Consider the following 27401-nt stretch of genomic DNA (forward strand, 5'->3'; position numbering starts at 1 on the left):
AAAAGGATGTGGCTTTTAGAATACATGGTATATATTTTTTTTGGAGACTGATTTGTATTTCAATACATATGTCTATAAATAGAGTAATAATCAAAGCTAACCTTTACAATTAGCTACCAATTTATTCATGGGTTTAATTGCAAGTGTGTTATACTGGTTCAGTTAGAGCAGTGGTTCCCAACTGGTCCAGCCACAGGGTCCATACTTCACCTTAGTCATTAGCTCATGGTCCACACTTTTGATAAATAACTATATATTCAATCTAAAAATGTCATAAAATGTAAACAACAGGTTAGCTCATAAGACAAATAAATGAACTGTATTTCAAGAGTAAACAGAAATGGCACTTCAAAATAAAAGCTCTGTGCTGGAAATTCACTGTACTTCAAAATAGTGTGACGAGATTCACCTGCACTGCGGTACCGTATCCCTCAAAAAGTCAGAATTTAGACAAGGGGCACAGAATAATGAGAGGCGACACAGAATGATATAAAAGGGATACATACAAGTAAAATTAAAAAAAATTGCTGTCCCAATGATGACTATTTGTGAAGTGACTGACCTGCGTCTGGGTTATTGGAGGGCTTCAGGGCAGCAGCTGCCAGTCTGGCCATCATGGGTGATATCAGACCTTTGCTTGCCGAAATCTTCTCCATGATGGAGGAGGTGGCGAAGGACGTTGGGGTAGAGGCCATGGCTCCATCTGCACCCACTGTGGAGCAGCCTTGGATCAGTGAGTCGGTGGGCATGGAGTGGGCCCCAGAGGATACAGCTGATATCAAGCTAGCGGCTGGCGGAGGTGGTTGGAGAGGCAGCCTGGGTATGAGGGGGAAGAATGGGTTGTTGGCAGCCAGAGCACTGTTGGAGAGAGCAAGGGTCACCGGCATGTTGCTAGGCAGGGCCTGGGACAGCAGGCTGGACATACGCTGGCCTGCACTGGGCAGTGAGGGTGTAGGTTTGAGGGTGTGTCCCGATGCAGAGGAGGAGACAGCAGTTGTTGGTGTGGCCAACAGGTGTGATACAGTGGTGGACTGCTGGGTCGTAGGCGAGGCACTCAGGCTGGAGTTCTTGCTGCTGATGGTCGAAAAGTCCATCAGGTCATCATTGCTCGATTCCTCTGGCTCATCCTTTGGCGGCAGGTAGGTGCTAGAGAGGCCCATGACACCGGAGGAGCGGATGTGCCGGCGCTCATGTTTGCGCTTGTGAGAGGTCATCTGGCTGGTGGAGGTAAAGGTGAAGCCACAGCCTGAGCGGATGCAGTGGAAGTGGTTGGTTGCTTTGCTGTAGACACAGCCTTCGTACTTGCACTCCTCGTACTTGTAGAACTTCTTGAAGCCATCTTTGGCATAAGCATCATCCTTGATGTGGTAGCTCTTGTGCTTCTCAATGTCACACTTGTTCTTAAAGGTGAATGTGCATCCTGGACGCCTGAAAGAAAAGTATGAAAAACAAAGGGAAAACATGATTGGCTATGGTGCTCTGCCACAAAGCCTCCTCCGTACCTTGGTGCAGTTGGGAGTCATGAAGAGGGTCGACATTATTTAAATAGCTCACAATGGAGGAATGATAACTGAGGCGGTTCAGTAACACGGCGACAGCTCATTGACACGTTGCCACCTGCAACCTTTGCCAGAGGGATACATTCCAGGGACAGAGTTTCAATGAATCAACCAAGTGATTCTCTATGACTATTGATAATAGTTCTGTGGTGTGTTGTCTTCAAAAATGAGCTTGATGCTTTTTTCATCCTTTTTTCTTCTAAATGTAATTCTGTGATGTTCAAAGATACAAATGGTGCAGGTCAAGGAACAGGGAAGCCATTAGTCATGTGTGTGTATATATGTGTGTGTGTGTGTATAGATATGTGTGTGTGTGTGTGTTTTTAATGTACTTATGCTTAATGTATGTTATATAAATGTAAAAAAAATGGCCACCACATTAGGCTGCCAATATATACCTGCAGTGGAAGTGTGTCGTCTTCTGCCCGTAGAATTGACACCCAACTGTGCCACAGTCCTCAGTAGCACGGAATCTCTGGAAGCCATCGTTGATCAGCTGGGCGTTCTTTTTATGGAAGTTTTCATGAGTCATGACATCTGAGGTGCTGGTGTACACCTTGCTGCAGCCCACCTGCAAAGCAAAATACAAAGCATGGCGATCGAAAACAAGATCTGGTCCCACGGCAGACATGAAAGTTTCAGTCTGACGCAGACTGCTAGGAGACAGGGCTTTCAACAAATCTGATATACAGTACAAGCACAGAGAAAGGAGCTCAATGTGGTTAAGAAAATGCTAGTGGCTTAGAAATGGGTGGAAGACAGTTGTCTTCACACGTTTACAATTTAATTTGTGGTAATGCTCATTAGAGTTTTGTCTCAAATCTGTGAACTGGAAATAGTCTCGTCATTGTGACAATTGGAAAAAAAAAAAGTGACTGAAAGAGGCAGTGGCCGCAGTAGGTAGCTGAAACTACATATCTTCCTGGCAAAGCTGCCTTTCAGAAAATGAAATTCATATTTTGAGTGTGACGATGCACAACCTTAATGTAACTCTGAGAACAAACCTGAGAGTTAGAGGGGGCAGAGGAAAACAGATGGGAGTAAGATGACTGTCTTGTTCTTTAGTTTAAAATGTTCTGGTGCTCAAGAGCCCTCAGAGCCAACAGAGGGGGAAAAAAACAGGTAATGTTTGAATTAAAAGCAGCAATTGTATATCATCCCTGGCACTTTTCACCCGCACAAACCGGGCAACTTCTCCATATTGAGTCAAACAATGAAAAAAATGCCACTCTGTTTTTTTCCCCCCTAAATCAAGAGAGCCGATGCCAACATCTGCAGGTTCTCAGGGACTGTTAAAACAAGGGCTGAAATGTCCTAATAACAATTACGCCGTTAGTGGGGTTTAAAAAAGAATATATCTCAAGCCATTCTCCGCTGCGCTGCTGCCCTGCTGGTGAGAAAGCTCTCGGCACAATGACACATTGAAAATAAGCAGATGTAAAAAATTAAACAAATCCAGAAGGGGGAATAATCTTCAACTGGCTGCTTGGTACTAAAAGATGAAAAATGTGTAGTTTATATAAACACCTTACTGAATTTTATCCATGCCAATTAAGGAGCGAGAGAGTGGAGAGGTGGAGAGAGCACAAGCAGCCTCACGTGTATTCACCCTTTTTCAATTTTCTTTTATTTACTTTAGGACACGTTTTGCCAAACTGCTCTGTAAAGACAGTTTGGTGTAAATGGAAAAATTGTGGAACTGTAAATCCATTTCACAGATGTAGGTAAACTGTGTAACTTTCAAACATCCTGTATTTGTGTATGTCTTTTAAGTGGCCTGACTTGACAGATCTGGGCATCGTCTATATCATTATGCTCAGCGACTCCTTTATTTCCTGTCTTACATTGTCTGAAACTGTCCTGAATTTATGTAATTGCTGTAAAAAAGTTGTTTTAAGTCTCTTAATAAATACAAATTCAGACTTAAAGCTCTATATGGACTGCATGAGATCTGGTTCACTGACAGCCAGTTTTTTTGTGTTGTTTTGGAATGTAAATTGGATGCAACTTTATATTCCACAGTTTTTTTATCAGCAAAAGTGAGTTGTGGGTTATTGTACTGTATATAATGCTTGAGCAAGTGTGTGCATGCATGCCTACTGTACATATTTGTGGGCTCCTTGTGGGTACTTGTGTAGGTGGAGGAAGAGGTGTGAGTCTGCGTAGTGTACCTGCATGCAGTGGTAATGGGTGCTTTTTCCATTGAGGTGGCAGCCATGGTAGTAGACACTGCAGTCGTCCAGAGGGCTGAAGCGCATGAAGCCATGCTGCAGGGAGTTGTCCCTCTTCTTGTGCATGTTGTAGTGCCTGATTACATCCTGCTTACTGGTAAACCTCTGCAAAAGGGGAGGGAAAAATGTACGGCAACAGGTTGGTGTTTATTTAAACCAGTCGTAGAATCAGCAACAAGTCACTTTATCTCTGTGGAAGCAGCAGCTGCAACATGCAGGAGCCAATTGGCAGTTGGGGAGGGCTGTGCACATTGCAATGGAGAGGGCCAGGATGTCTTTTAAAGATGATGCGTTCTATGGTTATTGATTTACTTTGCATATCTCAAAGTTGTGCCCTATCCAAATGCAGCACCAAAGGCTCTGGGACTTTTTGAGCGCAGGAGAAGCTTCCACATGGAACATGAAGTATGTTCCCACTGTCTCTACATTATTTTTCCCTTCTACAAAAATGTATTTTTTTAATTAAGATGAATCAATTGACATGCAAGATCACAGTTGTGATGTTTCTGTCTCTGGAAAAATTATGTTCCATGCAGATGGTTTCTCAGACATGCACAGGGGAAAACAGAAGACAACAGAAACAAACAAACAAACAAGTGAACCAAAAAACGTTTTCCCTTTCAATTCACTGAGATATGATTCCATTTTTAATTAAAGCACCAACACTCGCTGTTGGTGCAGGCTTCGCCTGTAATGATGAGTGAATATGCTAAGAGACCCGCCTTCTAAAATTACAAAATAAATAATTAAATAAATAAAAAAAATCCCTCCCACACCCAGGAGTCAGGAAGGGAAAACAGAAAAGTCACTCCACAGAGACCTGCAGCAACCAAATCTGCAGTAATTGGGCTTAAGCTGATGTTACAGAAACGGTAACAGGAGAAGCGCAAATCAATGAGACAGTTCTGTCTGCAATCCGTATTTATCTCCTGTTGAGGGAAAAACATCAGAAAGAACTATTCTAAAAAGCAACTAATTGCTGTACAAAGTAGGGTAATTGCTTTGTGTCATGTGTTCCACTCACACACAAGTAAAAAGCTAAGATCTCACACAGCTGTTCATTCCCTTGCTCTTGGCCTGTTTCCCACTGCATATTTCTGAGATGTTTGACTCCAGTAGGAGCAAACACTTCATTAGGACTTTTAATCTAATTGATGACTGCTTTGGATTCGTTGCTTTTTGAACAATTTACCTGAAAAATCCTGAACTCAGTTCTGAGCTTTGGGCTTTCTGGTATCTAACGGTTAATGATGACCGGAAGATAAGTTGAAATGCGGTCATGGTACATTCGATCCATCAAGCCGTCCAAAATAGGCCATGGAGAGAGCTGACTGGGAAAAAGATCTCATTTTCAGTTGAGTGGTGATGAAGGTTGGGAGCCACTTGCTACATTTATTTTAGGATTCCCACTAGTGTGGCAAGATGCACACTCTCCCTCATGTACAAGCCCATGAAAGGAGAATGTTAAGACTCAGCCAATAGCCCGCAGGCTGGCAGTGGGATAATATTCCAGGAGTGTGTGTCATGTAACATTTCATGAGTTATCACTTCGAAAGGGGCTGCTCATCACTGCCTGCTTCTTTTTTTTTCAGGGTATTGACATCCCAGAGAGCTGGCTTCCAAAGCATATCTGTGTTTCCATGCAACGCAAAAGCAACAGAGAAATGTGGACCTGACCGTGGAAATTGCCATGATAACCTGAACTAACAGTCTAAATAATGACATGAAATGATATTCCTTTGTATTCCTCCAAGAATATGTCCCATCAGACTGTGAAGTGGGATTCAAGCAGAAAATGAAAGCTTAGATCTGTAATGCTTTTCACCACATAAACAATATTTATCGAGCGGTAATCTCTCTTGATCAGGAGCAGACAAAGGAGATTACAGCTGAAGATGGCTTAATTCAGAAAATTGTTAGGAAAGGAAGGAAAACACACACAGCTCTAGCTGTGCATGGATTTTTGACATCTTTGACAAATCTTCCTGTGTTTGTCTAACTCTCTCAGGCCATATGCTACAGCAAACACAAGGCCTGTATTATGATCTGCTTTGTGTTTTTTCTCCTTCCTGTGCCATACATGACAACTCCTGGGACCAGGATGAGATTAATAACGTGAAAGGGGATTAAAGGCAGGCCCCCAGTCAGTAGCAGATGTCTTTAGAAAAAAAAGAACACATAGATAAAAAAGAGGCATATTTCAAGCATATTTACAATTAACCCTTTTGCTAAAAGGCCAACTGTCAAAAACCAACTGTGCCTGGAAGATGCCTGCAAACTGAACAGATGTAAACACTCATAGCCTGTTTGGCAGACCAAAGGCCAACAAACTTTTCATCTACATAGACTTTGGCTGGGTGTGACCATTAATGAAAAGATGACACATTATCCTGTTTGTCTATCCCCTTTGTCGTGTCCTGGAGACAGATGCTTAGCTTTAAGTCCCCCCCCCCCTTTTTTTTTTCTTTGCACCTGAAAGTTTAACTTTGGTATAATCAAACATAGAGCCTATCTAACAATGTCGATCTGTCTAAATGACTAATGGGAAAAGAGATTTTTGGAATTGGTCCAGCATTAGGCGAGAGGGCTGCATCCCCGAAACAGGCTGCAATGTAACCACTCAGGGCATGTGCTCACTGTCAGTTTACAACTACTAAATGTGTCTAAAGTGTCTGACAGTTATTACGTTATTATCACATTACATTATTGAAAGGATCCATACAGAGATAGACATTTTTGAAGGGTAGAATCGTTTTGTTTAGCCAGAAAAAGCCCCTAAATCGCTATGGACAAACTCACCAGATTCCCTATAAATAAACAGTAAATTTAGTGTGCAAAGAGCCAGCATATTTCCATATATAATTAGGTGTCTTATGAGTTTTTTTCAACCAATCTACAGCTGTTGATTGTTGAAAAAGTGTAAAGACAAGGATGTTTTTTTTTCTGTCGACTCTGAATGTGGTGTGTTTTACAATAAAAAAAATTACAGTTTATTTAAATTGAGTCTGGTGTGTTTGGCAATAGCGATGTTGGATGTTGCCTAATTTTTCTCATTGTGTTAGAATCTGAACAATGAAGCACTGAGGTTATTCTTGAATTTGCAGAATTCAGGAGAAAATGTACATTTGAGTGATGACCAAAAAAGTTGTAAAGTACTCACGCTCACCTGGTAGTTACACTCGGGGTCCATGCAGTGGTAATGCTCTCTGTACTGGTACGCACAGTGCACGTGGCCACAGTGTTGACTTCCAGAGAACCTGAAAACCAAGTTGCAGGAGACATTTCAACAGTCACGCTTTTTAACAGCCACACAGAGCTGTGAATGAAATGGCATCAAGACTGGTTCAAAACCTGGGAACATATCAGCGCTTATCACACAGAGAACAGTCGCAGGGATGAAAAAAGGCTGATTGACAAAGCGGCTCAGAAATATGTTGGTGCAATTCAAAAATAATCAACAGCAAATCAAGGATGATTAGTGTGAAAATTATTTAAAATACCAGGAAGAGCACAAAAGAAAAACAGGTGAAGGAGTTTTCAAAGGCATTATGCTCGTCTCACCTTCAAAGTAACACGGCGCACACCTTCAAACTGACTTCTGCCTTCCACACTGCTGCAACAATTTACCCGTCTGTCACACCAATTTCAGCCAAATTAGCTCCATTTATTTCCAAAGCAGCCGTAAGAGACACTTATTACACTGAAACCCTTTCCCTCGACACGCATACACACACCCACTCAAGGATCGGGAACCCCATGACTACTTTATTTCTCAACGCCGTGAAAACCCTTGTCAAATCAATGCACAGTTCTTTCGGGTTAACCACAGTTTTACTATATAAGGAGAAGGGTCAGGTATCCTGAGATGTGGGAACAGCTTTGTATACTTTTCACTCTCTCGTCTGGACTCAAAAAATCAGATTTTAGTCAGGCACTGGTTAAAAAAAAGGCTGCTGCTTGCTACAGTACAGCCACTTTTACGGTGGTGATTATAAGCCTGACGATGATGACTGTTAAAATCCTCCAATTACCAGTGAAAACACACAAATAAACATTTGCACTGCTGCTGCCAAGAGCTCCATCTGCTAGTGCAGAGGAGAGGGGGAAAAGGGGGCTAAGTAATATTTTTTCCATCTCTCTTTCTGTTTTTTCCTTGTTAGGATTATCCCAGAGCTGCATTTACAGATCACTTTGCTGAGTTCATTAAGCTAATTGAACGGCATATCCACTACTCTTTTTAAGTTGGCTGTGACTGTGTGTGTGTGTATGTGTGTGTGTGTCTGTAAAATGGTGATGGAAGAAGAGGGGGCTTTGGGAAGATTTGATGGCTCTTTTAAAAAAGACAAAACCCGAAGCCGACCTACGTGTGGGCATGCATTAAAGCCAACATATGTCCCAACCATTAGTGTTTTCTATACTCTTTTTTCACACACACACACACACACGCACACACACATTTACACTTATAAACACACAAAGCCCCCCTACCCCCTGAGACTATGGCCCACCCTTCAGCTCATTGCCCAGCTGTATCACTTTGCCTCTGGACAATTCCCACTTGCCGCGTCAGGGGGCCTAATGGGCCGCTGCTATTCAGCAGCAGATTAAATATTAATATCGCCACGATACAGAGATTGCAGCGCATCTCCAGTTACAATAGAGATACACAGATCAAAGTGCCGAGGCAATAGTGGGTGCATGAAAGCATTTAAAGAGTGAAAACTGCAACTAAACACTAGCAGGGAAGCTCTTTAAAACATCAAACTGTAGTGTGCTAAGAAGATGAGGAACTTTTTTTTTCCTCTTTTCACAAGGATTGGGTACGAACACATTTACAAAGCTGGTTTTTACTATTAGTGTGCACTCATTAGCCCAAGCTCCAAAGAGGACCCTCCCCCGCTTCTACCTCCCCTCTCGGTGCTACATTTGCCCTTTTTATGAGCCCTCCTTTTCCATTTTTTTCCTCCCTCCTCTCCTTTCCTTTCTCTTTTTTTCCAACCCCAACACGGAAATTGAAACTGTATCTGGGCTTATCTGCAGCCTCCCCGTGCATCAACTGCCGAGATGTTTAGACAAATTTTATGCATTATGCAGCGCAAATATCAAAACAGTTCTTGGCAGTGCCAGCAGAAGCCTCATTAAAAATTCCTTAATTAAATCTTCTTGCAAAATGTAATCAGTCCAAGGAAGGGGTTTTGTGTGTGTTTGTGTGTGTGTGTGTGTGTGTGTGTGTGTGCAGAAGAGGACGTGTGTGTGTTTATGTGTGTGTCTGTCAGTGCCAAGGCTTTGATTTGTGCCCTTCATGTTATGGCTTGGAGAAGTAATCATTAACGCCAAAGCCACTTTGGCTTTTCAAATGCTGTTTTTCTTTCTTTTTAAACGGAATAAACAAACAAATGATAATCACCTTTCTAGTGTGGGCTCAAAATGAATCCAGAATGGGGGACATTGTTCTGTGGCCATTGAAACGCAAGATACACCCCCCTCCCCCTTTTTGTCTCTGTTGGTGTGAACGACTGACTTTTTAGATCAGTCAGTTCTTCGTGTGTTCAATGATAAACAGCAGAAATCAAGAAGAACCCGGCCTGAGCTTGAATCCCCTCTTACTCAGCGAACAGAGTTGCACAGAATTATGTTCTTCTCAATGTTTTAGTGCTATACACACCATGAGCATTCGCTCAACCAGTTACAGTAAGCTACCATCAAACCATTTCACTTTCATTACCCCTCATCCTTCTACTTCCTCTCAGCACATAAATTGGTGTCTTTTCTTAATCAATTTACTGCGCACAGAACACTCCCATACCGGCCTACGATCCTTACATCACTGAATAAAACACCATCAGTGCATAAAAAAAAAAAAGGCTCATCTCTGTTTTGGGTATATTTTTTCATTGGTGTGGCACATTGAGGGATTTGCATACCTGGCAATATATTTCTGGTAGAGGTTGATGTCATCGCTGGCGGGTTTATCTGGTGGCAGGCCATTCCTAATGCAACAGCAAACACAAAAGAGACAGGATTAATGGTGAGGTCGGGCTGCCTGTTGTTAATAAAAACAAACTGACACAATATTTACTTACAAGCCGCTCCCAAACTTTGGACTATCAATATACATTTTCTTATGGCATAACAGCGTTTTCATGTGGCGAATGAATCAGGGGTGGAAGGCGCACACTTTGATGCATGGTCTCCCAACCAATGAAAGGCAAAATGCAGGAGCAAAGGGACATTAATCTTTTATGGGGGTATTTTGGTGAGTGCTCGTATGCAAAACTGGATAATGGGGATGTGGAAGAAAAGCTCTGAAAAGGTCTTTTCTGATAATCTCTAAGGGCCTCGGCTCTAATGCTGATGTCAAGTTGTCTCCAATCAGTCTGGGCTCAGTTCAAATAAAGATGTAAGACAACACTGCGGCTTCAGATACATGTGGATCAAGCTAATAGTGCGACTTGATCAGTTTCAGCGCAATCAGATTCAATTCAGTATAATTTATCACATAAAAGGGGCGTGAGGAGGAATGCTGTGTGCTTTTTTTTTGTCACCTGTGATCCCCTTCATAAAGCTGGTAGCAGTGACAGTCATAATACAGTATTGGTTCTGCTTGCTCCCCTCAGAAATGGCATTTAGCTCCATGTGAGCAGCTCCACACGGGGGATGACCTGAGGTTAATCTGGCCCAGAGGGGAGGATGCACTGCCAGACATTCTCACCAGCACCCCCTCTCCTCCCTGTATACAAGCACCAGACTGGGTCAGTTAGCCAAGCTTGCAGCTCCACTGAGCCCCAACCTGACAAAGGCCAAAGCCTGAGGGAGAGGTGCCTGAGGGCTCTTGAACAGTGTCTTTGATAGGTCTCTACTAACTAGAGACAAGGTCAAAACCAATCAAACAGACTCTGAGAGCTGTTTCCTACTGGTAGTGCACACGACTGTAGGCTAGCTCCCCAAACCCCTCGTTTGCTTCCTTTAAAGTGCACTCGTCAGGCAGTGTAGAGTCGGCCCCTGTGACTCGCCGGGAGGTTAGTCATGGCTCCAAAGTAATTAAAGGGAGAGTTGTTACACCCTAGCCAAACGAAAGAAGTCAGTCACTTTGCGATGACTGTGCTAAATCAGTCTCCACGGAGTGCTACAGCGAGTAAACACTTCATGTGCCTTCGCAACTCATCATGTCGTGGATCTATTGGGCGCTATGCGCTATTTCACACTGCATTCCTGTTGGCTGCTGTGGAGGTAGCAATTACCTTTGCGTTAAGCTAACTGACTCACAGTAGCAGTTAAGTGTGTGTGCGCTTCACATTAACTCTGAGGTGTTCCACTGGAACTTGGGATCTTTTCAATCCACCAATAAACTTTAAATTGGAATTTTAATGGACATCTTATGTGATTTATGAACTGATTTTAAAGAGCTATGCATTGTTTTGGTGCAAATAATTCATGCAGTATGTCACACAGTATTTTCTGTCAATAAAGAAACATCTCACAATTACAAATAAGAGAGAAGATGAGAAGCAGTGGGATACATGCTGTTATCTCTTTGTATTTTTCTGGCATTGCGCTTCAGAACTTCACCTGGAAATTTATTGCAATTGGCATGAAATCTGACAGACCTTGAATTGCTTAAATTTGGCATTTTTATTTTGCATGGTACTGTAGCCACATGACAACTAAAAATAAAGTTCCAGTGTGTAGATCTGGGAGGTTAAATCAGCACAAATATAATATTATATTAATAACTAAGCTTTCATTCATCTTTTAATTTTTATTGCCTTTAAATGAGCAGTTTATATTTACAAATGATACACATATGGTTTTCTTCCAAAGAGTTCACCAGGTTGTTTATACAGTGACCTTAAATGGATAAACCAAACATGGGCTCTAGATAGGGCCATTTGAACTTTTGCATTAGTCATTGTAGTTCTCCTACACACTTGCATAAATCAAAAGTTCTAGTTTGTACTGTTCTTTCTTGGAGAAAACTATAGACATATTCCTAGACAATATTCCCAAAAACAAATCTGCATTATCTATATTTGCATTTCCATTCCTTTAAGAAAGTAATTGAAAGCATTTTGTGGCCTTGGTGAAGGCATGTGTTCTCTGAGTGCTCTCTAGTTTGATATAATGATATTTGAAAAGACTTACTTAACGGAGGACACAGTGCCCGTGGTGATGGAGTCAGTCTTTGAAAAGCTGGACTTCAGGTAGTCAGAGGCGTTGAAGCTTATGTGTCCTGTCTGGTCCATTGTGAGGCCCGCAGCAATACTGGCCCCAGCTGCACCCACGGTGGGGACACCGGGAGCTCCCGGGTTCCCTGGTGCTGTAGCAAGGACATTGGGCAACAATGAGGCCTCGGGATTTCCTGGCATTAGCTTCTGAATTGTTCTGATGTCATACTTCGAGGGGCGGCCCACTTTGCAAGTCTTAAAGGCGATGGCGCCGCCCATGTCCGGGTTGCCCTCACCAGGTTTGAAGAGGTGCAGAAACTTGACGTTCTCCAGGTCGTACTTGGAGGGTCGCTTGTAAGTGTTGCCATTCTGCTGGGGTAGACTATCACCCATCTTCAGCTTCTGAATAAAGAAGTCATACTTGGAGGCTCGGGGCGCCATGTTCTGGATGTGAGAGGGGTTTGTTGGCTGAGAGGTGCCCAGCTGAGGTCCTCCTGGCTGTTTGTGGTCCAGGCTTGGGGGATAGATTTGTGCCTCGGCCCCTGGGAGGCACCCAGAGGTCTGGAGCATTGAAGCGCTCTTGTCTTGGGCCAGTTTTGGGTTGAGGTCGTCTGGTTTGGGTGGGGAAGCATGCATGGGCCAAGGGAGGGCCTCACCGGCTTTTAGCTTACGGATGTACTCTTCGTACTTGGAGAAGCGTGCGCGCCGTGAGGCCTCCTCACTGCTGAGGGATGAGGGATCTGAGGTAGCGGCTTTGAGCTTCTCAAAGCTGATCTTCTTGGTCAGCTCATCCCTTACCTGCTGGTCATCATAACCGAACATTCCCAAAAATTCATTCATGGTGTTGGCTGCATAGTCTCGCAGGGCAGAGGCTTCTCCTGCGCAGAAAAAAAAGTACAAAAATGAGCTCCTGATATTTAAAACTGTTTCCAGATTTTTCCTTTTTAAGCTGCTACAAGCAAAGTTGAGAACTTATCATGTTTCAAAACTCAGAGTCATTTGTGCTAGTATTACTGTACATACAATTAAGTCTTTAATTACAATATATTAGTATGATATGATGAGTAGTTTTTTTTTCATTTGAGTAGTGAAACTGAACACAAATTAACCCATTGCTCAAAACAGGCTAATCAGTGGCCAAATTCATTTCAGCAAGTCAGTCCACCAAATGGTTCTCTATTGCTTCATACTGACTGATGCCTTGATATGTGTTCAACTGTAGCAATGCTTTGTAGATGAGTAGGATTGTCTATATTTTTAGTTTATATTTGACAGTTTTGTTTTGTTTTTTTTTCATTTGGCATCAAACACATAACTCACAAATGATTTTGGGACTAGCTTTGTGAGAGAAAATAGATTTCGTCAGCCTAATTACTAAAACAACTCTTTTATTTTGGCTATGTTGTGATAATGGAAGACTGACAGTCTGAGTAGAACTACATCTACTACATTACAGTGTATATCTTTTTCAGAACAATACATTTTTATAATTGATGTGAAATTGAACAACAGGAAAAGTGATTCTGCACTGCACGCTACAGCAGCACCTGTACATATCTGTGTATTCACGTGTCTACAAACAAGCAGTCTGAGGCAATGCTCTTCCTGTTTTGGTTGCACTATAAGTCAGTCCTGCAAAATCTGCGGGTGACTGTACCAAAAGACACACTGAATAAACAAACTTTTTTTTTGATTTTCTATGCTCATTATGTAATGCTATCAAAATTCATTACATTTACTTATGAGGTTTATGTTTCAAATAAATATAGAGAAATACATCTTAGTAACCACATTAAGAGATCAAATTAGAGACCAAAGAATTTGGGTTGAAGCTTTGTGAAATAATCTTTTTAAAGAGCTTCTTAGAAATTAGGTTAAGACCATCAGGCACTTCCCCACAGATTTTTACATGATGACTGATAATGTACGATTTGAAAATGACATAATTATAACAATTATCTGCCAATAAATTATGGCATGTTAAGTGCATTTCACAATTCATAATCCCACATGAAGCTTGGTGTAAGGTATTTAAAAAATAACATGACTATTGTGTCACCTTCAAGAGTGAAAAGAATGAATCCTTTCCCCTTTTTACACATTTGTGAACTGAAACATAACTTTCGTTTTAAGAGTCCATTAAATTGGACAACTTCCCCAAGGACATAGGCGAAATATAGTCAATGTATAGTTTAATTGCATTATGTGGAGATTAATTCCGGCCCATTAACTTTCATCCAGGTTAGTGCAAAGGGTCAGAGAGTGGGGAAGAAGGAAAAAAAAAAGATTTTGCCTGAAAGCAGTGGAGGGACAAAATTCTGCATTAAGAAGAAGAGAACGGACAGGAATAAAGAGAAAACTAGAGAGGGAGGGCTCGAGGGGCGGTTATGTTTGCTGATCCACCTCAATTTCATAAATCTCCTGTTGTGCCAGTTTGCAAATCAGGAAGAATGCCACAACACAGACATGCTAGTAGTTTACAAGATGATAATTTCATCTAGGTCATGTAAAAGATTTGGCCTTCTTGACACATCCCTGGCTCAGTCACGGGGACTTGGGGTCAAAATCCTTTTTTTAAAAATGTTTTATTGCTTTTTATCATCACTATCAACACATGAGCTGATGAGAAGTAATACCACCTACTACCCAGGGTAATTAATACACAAATATTTCTGCTCTTGTCTCAGATTTCTCAGTTATTGCTAAATCAGTCTCTGTGCCCTGCTTTTCACATCTCCTGCGCAGCATGTAAAATAATCCCCAAATTTCCATTCACTGCGTTGGGGTTGCTCCTCTGCACACTGGTTCAGTATGAAAGAGTATCTGGTGGATCGAAAGGGCATGAAAAATTTAACAGAAATGGATCTAGTATTTGAGAGGAAATACCTGCGTGTTCGGCCAGATCTTTATATAAAATCTAACATGTTTTCATTTGCACAGAAACCACAAGTGAACTACTACACACGTATCTACTGCAAGGTACAGTACAACTGATCCCATACTTAAGTTCTTGTATTTTGTTCTTGAACTTGTTAACTTAAAATCATAAATGGCACAAAAACTTAAAAGACATTTAAACATGTCTACTTTAAATGAAACTGGTCTCAACATTCTTCACATTTAATTTAGGTGCTGATGGCCTCAGTGCCTGGTTGCATTTTATTGCTACTGTATTTGTAGGGGCACCTCAGGTCAGAGTATATCATATAGCTCTAAAGTTAGGGCAGACCCGCCCCTGCCCATGTGTGTCAGAAAATGAAACCACACATTACTGAGTGAGAGATGTTTTTTTGAAAAGAGCAAGGTTCAATAGATGGAAATAATATTTTAAAAATTCAAATCATTCTGATCACATATATATATACACACATAATTAATTAAAGACATTTTTGTGGTAGAGTCAGTCAGTAATTAAAGCAGACAGACTAGTGGTTTCTGTCATGGGAGCGCCGACACCTCTTTTTTTATATTATACATATATTATATTATATTATATTTGCTTATGGCATTATCATCTCCTTCCCCCCAAAAAATTAGTCAAGTCTCTTTATTCATGAGCAGAGCCATGTGGCATGCTATCAATGAAAGGCAAATGATTGGACTTGAAAGGATTATGGCTGGGACTGACAGGAGATAACCTTTCTGAAACACCATGTAATGAGTTTTCTACTCCAGCCCTATCTGGCTGCTTCTTAATGATGTCATGTGACACCAGGTGGGATACTATGTCGGGGTTAAGGTGAGATAGGCCCACACACTAATGCTACCACCCACCCTCATCCCAAAAAAAAGAAATACATAAATAAACCTCACATCTGACATTTCCCTCTGCACTCGCTCTGGTGTCACCGGAAAATCTACAAATAAGTGGTTCCTAATCTTGACACTTCAGGCAAGCAAAACCCACCACACAACACAGACCTGCCTTGTCTATATTTGAGGCAATTAGGCCACATTTTCCCTCGCAGATATGATAACAGATGGGCATTATATCTCCTTTTGGCTGACCAAACATGGCCATCAGTGTGGCATAGCTCCTCCGCTCACAGGACTGAGAGGCAGAGGTGTCGCTGATGATAAAGGTGCATGCTAGTGGCTATATATGGACTAATCTAGAGTTTGAATACTCTCTAAAGGGTGTCAGTTTTGAGTCACACATGCCCAATGTAAACCAAAAAAAAGTTTCAGTAGAGTTCAGTCAGAGAAAGTTTTGAATAGTGGGATTCTTTTATATGGTCCAATAATTTAAATAGAGTTTTACAAAGCAATTTGTGTTCATGTTAGTGAATTAGTTTGAGTGTGTTTTGTTTAAATGGACAGTGGTAGCCTAATAAAGAGTTGCTTTGAATAAATGACATTATGTGCATTTGTTTGGACTAATTTGAAAACTGTACGGAGCTTCAAACTTCCTCACTGTTTGGTTAGTTAATTAACAGGCGGTAAATAGAGAGGGCTTTGAAACAGCTTGAAATGAACAATAACCTTTTACAGTGAACCCAGAATTGCAAATGGAAGTCATGGTCAAGCCTGTTTGATCCATCGCTATGAGCATCTCTGTCATTGCTTTCATAGTTTTTATTCATTGGTTTTTCCATTGACTGGCTTATGAGGGCTCTAATGCGACATCTAAATTATCTAGGAAAAGTATTCTGGGGTTTTGCACTGATAGGAAATCCGCACGATGCCTCAATGTGAGGAGTTAAATGTTTTGAAGGTCGCAGTTTCTCTCATTGATCTTGCAATGTTTGTTAATTACATTGTCACTGATGTTGTGAGAGATAATTAAGCCACTATGTTTATATGCATAATTATGTGCACTCCGCATCAGCCTTTGAAAGACAGCGGCGAGAGAGAGAGAGAGAGAGGGGAAAAAATGTTTTAATTGTGAGCTGAGCAGAAACATGGCAATATAGATGCCCTAGTTACAATCAACAAAGAGCAACTCTAAAAAAAAAAAAAACACTCTAAAGACAAGATTTGCAACTGATGCAGTGTGCTCTCCCCGCAGTCTTCAAACACTCTGGCTTTGTTGTGAGATGTAAAGTAGTAGGGGAGCCAGCAAAGGGAAAGGTGTAGGCCTGCTACACAACAGTAATACATATTTACAGACAGGCGTTTTTTTATGGCCATGAAATAAACACAAAATGACTAATTAAAACCACAAAGCCTTTTTCATTTGCCTCTGAAATGAAACCTGCTTCATTTTCTGAGAAGCCCCTGCCCCCAATTCTGTGTGTGGCCAGAGCTACTGCTGTTAAACAAAAAGAAATGCAGACAAAAGGAGCATGTGTATATGACTCTGAGGTAGATACCTAAACCTAGATGAAAGACCTTAAAACTGTTAAACCGACGTGAGCAAGCACAAAACAAAACTTGTTTTTGTACCGCAACAACCGGTCTCACCTGCAAATTGCATTTTTTTCCCTTTGAGTGTCTGTGAAACATGCTTTATCTATTCATATAACTGAGCCATGTTTTTTTTCCTTTTAACAGCTCTGAGTTTTAACTCTTGCTATACAAAGGCCAATCTTTTCTATAGTCTGTGTGCATCTAGCCTCAAGGATCAACTGTAAAAGGTGCTTTCTTTAAAGATTGTTTGTGCTGTTAACACTTGCTATTTCACTGTCTCTGCCAGCTTTATCTGTTTGATAATCAGTGAATTAAACCATGGGAACATGATGTCACAATTAAACAGGGGTTATTAGGAGTCATTTACAAGAGCACTTTGTATTAAGAAATTTATTAAAATACGTCCATGTCTGCTACCAATAAATACACAGAGCCACTGTTGTTTATGAGAGGATAATAACATACTTGCATGTGATATGGCACTGCAATATAACTTCCCTTTTTCTGACTTTATTTGACAGTTTATCTCTTGGATTTGGCAACTGTGAAAAAAAAACCCAGGCTCCTCCACGGCAGACTACAACTCCATGTAATAGAGGAGTTTGAAGCAGTGGCTAAGTTTAGTGAGCTTAGGGAAAATCAAAGACTCAATGTGTAATCCTGGGTGTAATATGAAGCTTAGCCTGGTCCTGCCATGCGCTCTTGGCCCACAGCTGCTGGGAGAGTGCATAAACGGCCTTACGTTGTAAGCCTACTCCGTTTATGAATTTCTTCATGCAGTTAACCACACACTGACAAGTTCCTGTTTTTCCCCCCTGGCCTGCCAGTTGAATCTGTCTTTGGGGTAATAATGTCACTGGCTATTCATAATGTAACTCTAGAGTGTCTCTTTCCAATAATGGGCACACTTAAGCTTATGTGGATGTGTGGCAATGTCACGCGCCCTCTATCAAAGTGTTGCCCCTTAATACTATGGAGTGGAATGTTTTGAAGGGCAAAGGTCGTGTTGGTTTAAGTTGTATAAAAAAGGGTCAGGTGAAAGTCAGAACTGATTGGAAGACAGAGAGTCAAAATGTACCTGTAGAGGAGAAAGGTGCTTGGCGACTCTGGGCCTCGCTCGGTGGCATGTAGGTGTCACCCTTTGAAGGCCTCTCTTCAACGTCTTTGTCGTCATGGTAACCATCATCCTGAGAGCCTGCCACTGGCTCGGCCTCATCTGCGTTGTCTTCATCATCACTGCAGCCAGTGGGCTGTACCATGTACACGCCCTCAGGGGGGCAGTCTTCGTCATTGCTGACTTTGAGTTCGTTCTCCTGTTCATCGTCAGGAGCCGGCGGCTCATCGCCGTATTCACCATTGACCCACTTCTCGATGGCCTCGCGTCTCTTCTGGTCCTCCTCTAGGCTCTGATTTAGGCTCAGGCTGTCGGGGAAGTTGGTCTCGTTGTCATCGTAGTGGGAACTGCCACGCTCGCTGTTTTCTGCTACACTCTGGTCTCCCTCTGCATTCTGGGAGCTGCTGTCGAACACCACCTGGCGGCTCAGCTTGGCACAGATAGCATTGAGTTTTAGGCCACCTTTTCTTTTGGCGGCCATCTTGGATTTTCCTGAGGTCGTTTCAGTGCATAAACTCCTTTTAGCTAATAGAAACATGAACAAAAAAAAAGAAGAAAAAAGACAAGATTAGTTTCAGCTGTTCATTATCACAGTCACCTGTGTTACCATTCATTTAAGAAATTTAACTCCACTATTCCACTTTGGTATTTGCAGAAACAAAGTTTGAACCAGCTTTTCCATGTCAGTAACTTGTACTGATTTTAAACATCACAATGGAAAAACAACACTGAACAACAGTGACTGCTGCTATTAATAACATCCAAAAGCACTTAACAATAACAGCGCAAGACTGGAAGGACACACAGAGATACTGTACATATCTTTCTAAGTCACACCTCTTCGGTCAGCTCAGTTTAAAGCAGTGGTGGAAAAAAAAGGAGAAAAAAAGCCCATGGCAGCTGAAACCACAGGCAGATAGGTATCAGACCCCCTACGGTACTACAAGCAGCAAATACACGGCTACATAATCCTTCACATGACAGCGCTATAGAGACACTATGAAATGTTATCTTCGCTCTCACCTCAAGAGGCTGTGGTCCTGCCACTGAGTGGGGGGCTGCACAGCATTAAAGCTGTCAGGATGTGGAGTGAAAATGCTGAGCGCTTTTGGTCTTTTTGGAGCTGTGTCCTCATGTTGGCTATTAAGTGGGATTAGACCCGATAACTGTTTTTGTTTCACTTTAATAAAAAAAAAAAAAATGCTTATTTTACCCTCTGCAGTCTTTTACAACTGATCTAGCCAAGATATTAACATGGATACTTCAAACAAAAACATGTTGTAGCGATCATGCTTTACATATCTTTACCTAACAAGACATACTGCACAGTCTCAACATCTTTTCCCCTGGTGCGGCCTCTCTGAACAATAGAGCATGATAGAGTGTGCTTTGGGGCAGGAATGGGTGGCATTATTTCAACCCAAGTGGGGCTATCTTTATAACATGTCCTCTGATGAGGCAGGAACAGCTGCCTGTGGCATTCCATATCCAGAGCTGCCTTTTTAGGGCAGAAACTGCACTCTAGTACCTTTCCCTTTATTTTCAGAGCCACCAAAGTTCACCTTCCAACAGCATTTTTTTCAGGCTGAAAAGGACTAGATCTTTATCAAGTAGTAAATAACTTTTAAAAAAAGTGAGGAGGAGGTGTCCGTGAGTAACACAGTATTTATGGTATTAAAAAAAAGAAGCAGTATAACCACCAGATATCAGAGAAGCATTTTAACTCGTATTCTGTTTTTATTTGGTCATATGTAAAGCTTTGTCAGTTGAGCCTCTGCGAAAACGGTTAAACAGCATGCAGCAGCAGAGATATTTCTCCTGGCGTGAAGTTGTATTGAATCTTAACTCAGCCTCACTGTGGTTAAGATAATACACTATATTGAGAAATGGACACACCATTTCGGCAGACAAAAAAATGTGTGATATGAGAGGTAACAAAGTTCTATCTTAAAGACTCAATTCACTTTCTATAACAATGAGTACGAGCCTCTTCATTTTCCCTCAGCCATAAAGCCAAGCACAATCATGTGTGAGCCATTGCCAGCATTATGTAAATCACATCGGTGCAACATAAAATCCTGTTTTCATTTTCTTTTGCAAAGCTGTGGAATCATTAGAGGATATACAATTTGAAGGAGTTTACAGATCACCCCGTCGCCAGACAATGCACCCCCGTGCTCCCCACACATGCTTTCTCAGTTACTGTATTTACATTGCAGGCTTCCTCTCTGAAACAATGACTTCAGGAATTATGTAGTTTTGAGGGGGCCGTATATCAACGGCACATTACTGTACAATTTAGTGTTAGACAATTGCAGGCGGGGGTGAAAGGGTCACCTTTTAGGAGACAGCAATTTTGAAAAAAAGAAATCAGCTGGAAAAACTATTAGGAAGTGGAAGACATAAATTTTCAAGTTTTTTTTAGAAATACTCTCCAAAGGAAGATTGAGGTCATTTGGGTGTTGCAGTGGAGGTCATTTTTTCTGTTTACTGTGTTCAGTATTTCATGCTTTAACTACCGATTTCCTTTGCATAGCAATCTCAAGCTCCTTGTAGGAAATGACCCCAGCACAGTTGTTTCTTTCCATTAGTGAGTAGTTATGTATGATTTTCTGTTAACAATAAGTAGCGTGTGTAGATGACTTCAGTGCTACTGGTTGAGTATCTAAGCAGGCCTCTAACTGAATTATCAGACAGCTTAAGCACATATTCAGCGTTTACTTATCAAAGGTAGGCTGTGCTTTAAAACAAATGTAATATTGTGAGCTTCCCGTGAAGAGGAACGTGCTATGGTTGGATGGTTTATGGAAGCTGTCTAAACTATTATTTATGCTGAGGGTTTCTGTCCACAGCAGCTTTTTGCCATTGCTTACAATAGGGATTGCTATGGTAACACCAAGCTGTTTACCTCAAGTCGTTTGTGTGCATGATAGCGTACAATGAGATAAAATCTGTGGGGACCTACATGAAAGAACAACTTTTCCCTCTGGGACCAACTCCCCCACCTCCCTGAGAGTCCAGTAAGCATTCTGCCTTATTAATGAATATCAGACAGAAAAACAACACTGTCACATGCATTGGACATTATTTACAGTCTGTTTTAGCCCTGGTGTGCTAATTGTCAAGGAGGAGACACCTCGGTAAGCACTGGGAGTTGGAAAAAAACAGGCAGGTTTGAATCTGAACACAACAGCTGAAACTAATTTTTCCAACTGCTTATGTTAACTGTGACACTATTTTTACTGGAAACAGAGCAGGACCACAACGGAGCGCCATATACTGTCTGTATAAGGCCAAAACCTGAGGAAAAAGTCAAGAAACTATTTTGCGACTAGCTCAGGTTCTTTTTCATCTTCACTCAAAAATAAGTGCATCAAAGTTCTTTGGAACCCTGTTTCTTCTCAGTGCTGGATGAACACAGCTTGTGCTCTGAGTCTTAACCGCCACACAGACAAACTTACTCTTCCACAGCTCTAAGCCCCACAGGTCTTGTTGGTTTTTGATGCAGAGTCTCTGTTTGTGTGCCAGAATGATATCATGCCCAATCAAGTGGTGTTTCAAATCCTAATAACGCTGTTGGAAGTGCATTATTTGTGTGAACGTGCACAGACTGTAATCAAGGCAGCTACGGGTAAAGGATGTGGGAGTTGGGAATGCTTGTGACTGGCAGGGTCATGGTTTTACCTCTTTTTGTCATACAAGACGAGGCAGCTTACGTCCAAAACGCTTGTTTAATCATCTTATGGAAGATGTAAAGTCACATAAACAACGTATAGAAAATTGAATAGCTTGACTTTATTGTTCATTCGAAGTGCAGTGCTGCACCATAAACACGCCGACTCCCTGCAGTGTTGTCAGTTTGTATGGATCGAGCACACAGGAGGGTCTGTATATAAGAGAGGTAGATATTACCTGTTTAAAGTGAAGTTTATCTCTTCACCTAATCAAAGACAGGTACAGGGCTTGTTGTAGATTCCTGCTGAGTTCCAACATGACTGACACAGGGACAAACCCCCCGCAATATCAGGAGTTAATTAATACAAACAGGGTCTGGGAGATGTCTGCTCAGCTCAGGATTATTTTACAATATGCAACCGAGAGTTAGCTCTTTAAAAAAAAGCCCAGTTATAACTTTATGAACCTTTGGCAGATTAATCGACAAGGCTGCAGCTCCCTGTGTGTAGCTCAGTGAACCTTTTGTGTCTCTGGCTCTCAGGGGAGATGTATGTGTGAGAGAGTGTGTGCGCACGAGTGTTTCAGGGAAATCACTGAGCCACACAGGCAAACATACACAGACACACTCGAAAATTACCATGTTTTTATTTTTTGTAAATTTACAGCTTGCAGGAAGAGAATGTTTTCCTCCTCTCTCTCTCTCCCCTGCATGGTAGAGAGACTGCGGCAGCCGCAAGGAAGTCAAGCGGAAAGCCACTGATGGACAACTACGCCACGACACCCAGACCCCAGCATCTGGCCCCTCTCTCATTTTTATTACACAAGAATAACAATAAGCAGGTCGTCGACCCCGCCGTGAGATTTTGCCACAGTTTTCCAACAGTCGGTGCAGCCGATGCTGAGAAATTTCCATTTTTCCGCATGCATATTTAATTGAGTTTTGTCCCAGTGGTGCGGAAATGATTTGTTTTTTGCTCTCTGTTCACTTGACTCCTCTTCGGAGTCGCTAACCCTGATTAAGACGTTCCCGTTAATTTCCCAGCGCACACCTTTTTTTTGTGCATTAATGGTTCTGATCGTCTAATTAAAACTTCTCAGCTCGGCTGCTGATCACCGCTCGTTGTGCCTCTGACCTGAAGTTTTAATTGCCGCATCAGAAGCGATAATAATAATTTTGAGGTTCTGATGATTAAAAACAATGCCATTGCCAACTAGTTGATAGATGGGGGTTTAGGGGTGGGCACATCTGAGGAGAAGTTTTGTAGAGAAGGGATTTAAAAAGGGGGGGTGTAAAGGCTGGTATACACTACCAAGGAGCAAGACGGGTGGGGGTGGGCTACTGTAGGTGATCACTGAGGGGAGGGAGGGTGGCAGAGCATATGGAAAACTCTAAGCCTTCCTGCCTCTTACAGGCTTCCTGAAGAAGCAGGTTTGGCTGGGACTGGGACTTAGTTTTCCCCACCTCAAATCTAAATCTGCCACTGACTGATCCACTTCAGAGCTCGACTCACTTGGCAGGTTTGCCAGGTTGGGGAAGAGAGAGAAAGACAGCATGCAAGAAAGAGCGATAAAGGCACATAAAAGATGACGACAGTCCAATACCCTGTGCTTATTTTCATAAAAAGATAATAGCACAGTAGGCAAAGCACAAAAGCCACATTGTTCAGAGAAGTGACTGAATGGAAAAAAGGAACATACGGTCACTGTTATCTGCGTCATAAAACATGATACTGATGAGATGTATAGATATGTAGATTACTGTCAAAACAGAAGTGAGTTGCTTGTAATCTTTTTTAAAAATGGTACTTTCACACTGTACTACAGATCACACAAACAGAAGAAGAAAGTGTGTGAAATGATTCAGGCATGTAAGAGAATGTGCACCCGTGAAACTGCAACCAGCACCAATCTGACGCATTTTGTTCTTTTTTTTTTAACCACTAGGTTTCTAGTGGATTTTTTAGGTCCCACTACAAGATCAATGTTTTTTCTGTGAAACATAATGTACATGCATGTGGGCACATTCAGTACAGTACACACATGAACATACAGTACAGAGGTAGCTGTCTTCTCTCCCCTGCCCCCTCCCTGTTCCTCTCTCTCACAAATGTATTTTATTATTAATCAGTTGGTTGCACATCTGCCTGCTTGTTGTTTTTTTCTATCAATAAAGCACTTATTGCTTTTAGTCTAGAATGTGACCTTGGACATTGTATGCTGTCTTTCTGGGGGTGCCGACCTTGAAGGACCCGTTTGGACTATTTCACTTCAGCTCAGTCCACGGGCTGTTATCAAACACAAGCCCTCAGCCAAATGCCACGCTCCCGTCACACTGCCGTGAAACACAAAGAAGACGCTGCAGGACAAAGGCAGACACAAACGGCCCTAGAAACACACACACACACACACACACACACACAGACACACACACAGACACACACACACACACACACACAGAGTGCACAGGACAATGGCTGAAAAACACAATGTATATTTCAAGAGCAGACGGAAGAGGAAAGACGTTGAACTTGAGGGCAATCAAACAGGAAAGTTGAAATCTAAGGACAAATACGCCCTACAGCTTCATCACAAACAGGGTAATTATGGTGTTTTCCAGAACAGAGGACAAGCAGCCTAAAATGGTCTAAGGGAGAAAAAAAACAATCTGACATGAGTGACAAGAACCATTCTGACAGTCACGTACTAAAACAGCCAACTTTTATTGAGTTTGCTGCTTAGGGTAATTCATGGGATACACGGCTAACTTGTTAAAATTGTACGTCAAATCTGGACTCGCAGCTGGCACCAGATGACGACTTAATTCCTAAGTGTGTGTATGTGTGTGTTGCGGGAGGCAAAAACTTTGCTTTAAAAAATACACAGTCGCACAGAGTCCCATGCTTCCGCAGATTGAAACAAGGGAAATTTATTCCTGCAGCTTTGTTTGGAAGCTCAGCTCCTATGTTCAGTTTCAAGACACTGCGAGAGCAATTTGATAAGCCAACCGCCATGGTAAATGAGCAGACGACCCCTGTGTCCCTCCCTCATGGTTGCTGCGCTTGGTGCAGCAGCAAGGCAGTGTGGGAAGTACAGTGGAGAAGGGGCTCAGCGGTGCACCTCTCAAGGGCCCTTGAGCTAATATCTGTACAGATTAACTGCTTCAGTTGTATTTTGGTCACGGGGATCTCTCTTTGCCTTTGTGGCTTGTTGGGAGGGAGAAGGGGAGATGTGTGTGAGTGTGTGTACCGTGCTCATATGAGTGTTGCTTACACACTTTTCCTCTGTAGCCGAGTGAGCGGCCTGCTCGCCTAAGAGGTCAGGAGCCGCCAGACTGCTGTATGTCACTCCATGTCATTATCTTTGGGGCCATATTTAATTTACCAGAATCCGGAGCTACACTGCTGAGTAAGTCATCCCCATCCTCTTACCATCACCTACCCCCTCTATCTCTCCACAGGACACACACACACACACACACACACACAAACACACACAGTGTCAATCCTCCAGGGTAAACTCAGCACACGCCGCTCCATTAGTTATCAATTAAGTCTGGAAATCTCCACCTGGCTTACACACACAGATGAAGCCGGCGCACATACGTAGCAACACCTCTCGACAGGAAGTTAAGGAGTGCGTGCTTTATTCGAGTGTGGGTGAGAGAGAGCGTGTTTGTGTGTCCGTGCGGGTGGCACTTTTGTCCATGAGGTTAACCTTGATATGAGGCCCTGTCAGGCCAGATAATGTCAATCAATGACAAGCCCTCACAGATAACCCCTAATGTGAAGCCTAAAAAGCAAAGCTGTTTAGATCTTTAGACATGCCCCCTTTCACCAGCATATGAATTGCATTACAAGGAAATGAGCTGTGGCATTTCTTTAATAAGACTCTTAAGACATTTTGACAGCATATACGGCACTCTGCTGTTAAAAAAAAAAATTAAATAACGGCCCACGCTGACAAAGCCTCCTCACACAAGGCAGTGTTCTGATGGGCAGATCCAAGTCCCTGTTAAGTGGAGGAGAGGAAAAGACGTGTAGGGAGGGGGGAAAAGGAAAAAGAAGGGTGGACCTTTCTCCCCTTTTTTTCTCGGGCTCCCGGGGACTTCTTAATTGATTTCCAAGGTTACGTTTCAAATTTGTTTTTCAGATACGCAGGCCTTGTGAATGAGAGTCAATGTTTTTCAAGCAATTTCCCTAAATTCAGCCTAGTTTGGAACGTTTGCATCAGTTCACTTTGACCTCTCTCTCTCTCTCTCTCTCTCCTTGCTTTTGCACTTTTTCTCTCTCCTTGAAAAGAAAGAAGGAGGTGACATTAACCCCCCAAAAAAGCATGTATTTCCAGACAGGATGCCTGCGCTGACAACATCGATCCCTGGCTCCCATTAAAACATTTGCTCCGCCTGACAGACTTTTCCTCTTTTGGACTTTATATGCGGTAGAATGAATCACAGGTGCCCGTTAAAATGTCATCCTGAGCAGGTTCTCTACCTGTCCAAAAATGACCCACAGCTCACTCACTTTTTAAAATCACATTCTACACCTTCTATGTTCAGTGTATTCTTCTGATGAAGTATAATTAAAGTTTGATCAAAATACTTTCTTTGTAGAGCTAAGCTAAGAGGAAGTGATGAGAATGAGTCTTCCTGCTTGTGGGATTTGCATTTTTTAGACCCCGTGGCGCTGACGCGGCTGCCAAAACTTTAGTTTGTTATCTTTACTGATAAGTAGGATAGAAGTGACAACAGGGTTGATATATGACATGTTAAAGGGTATATGTGTCCATGTGTGGTTGGGTGAGTGCACAAGAAACTGTAAGCACATATGTTAAGTGGCTGTAGCCAATATTGAATGTGTGTTGTTGTGTGTGTGCCTGCTTGCAGGGTTGTAGACAGCAGGGCATTGTGCTCCGTGCTCTCCTTCTGCTCCTCTCTGCCTAGTGGCTGCAGGTCATGTCATTTGCTCTGAGATACACACTGTCACACACGCACACTGACATTTCTACACACTCAGGAAAAACTGATCCACGGTGAGGATAAACACACCACTGCGTTTGTGACAGCATTGAAAAAGAGTGTGCTTTACCGAAAAGTTCAATGTGAACTGGAAGGCGGAACTAAACGTGGCAGTTTTCACCTAAAACAGGAACATTCTTGTTTCTGGGAGTTCAGTGAAGGGAGGAATGTGCCGTGACTGAATTTGAAGGTGTGATAAAACAACACTCACAATAAGGGAGAGAGGAAAAAAAAAGAAGTAAAATGACTGTGAAAAGATGAAACAAGCAAAGCTGCTTTACAGGAAAAAAGAGT

At 42.2% G+C, this 27401-nt stretch overlaps 1 protein-coding gene across 1 annotated transcript in view; it reads right to left on the reverse strand.

Annotated features, from left to right (window-relative positions):
* casz1 (castor zinc finger 1) overlaps positions 1–27401 on the reverse strand; it is a 77428-nt gene that overhangs the window by 15725 nt on the left and 34302 nt on the right. The window contains exons 2-8 of the mRNA XM_042491014.1: positions 18383–18943; positions 11933–12833; positions 9715–9780; positions 6951–7047; positions 3731–3895; positions 1958–2130; positions 563–1428 (exon numbers count right to left, since the gene is read on the reverse strand). Of these exons, the coding sequence (XP_042346948.1) occupies positions 563–1428; positions 1958–2130; positions 3731–3895; positions 6951–7047; positions 9715–9780; positions 11933–12833; positions 18383–18943 (2829 nt within the window). The remainder of the gene's footprint in view (positions 1–562; positions 1429–1957; positions 2131–3730; positions 3896–6950; positions 7048–9714; positions 9781–11932; positions 12834–18382; positions 18944–27401) is intronic.

This window comes from Plectropomus leopardus, chromosome 8, assembly GCF_008729295.1.
Source record: "Plectropomus leopardus isolate mb chromosome 8, YSFRI_Pleo_2.0, whole genome shotgun sequence".
Classification (NCBI taxonomy): Eukaryota; Metazoa; Chordata; class Actinopteri; order Perciformes; family Serranidae; genus Plectropomus; species Plectropomus leopardus.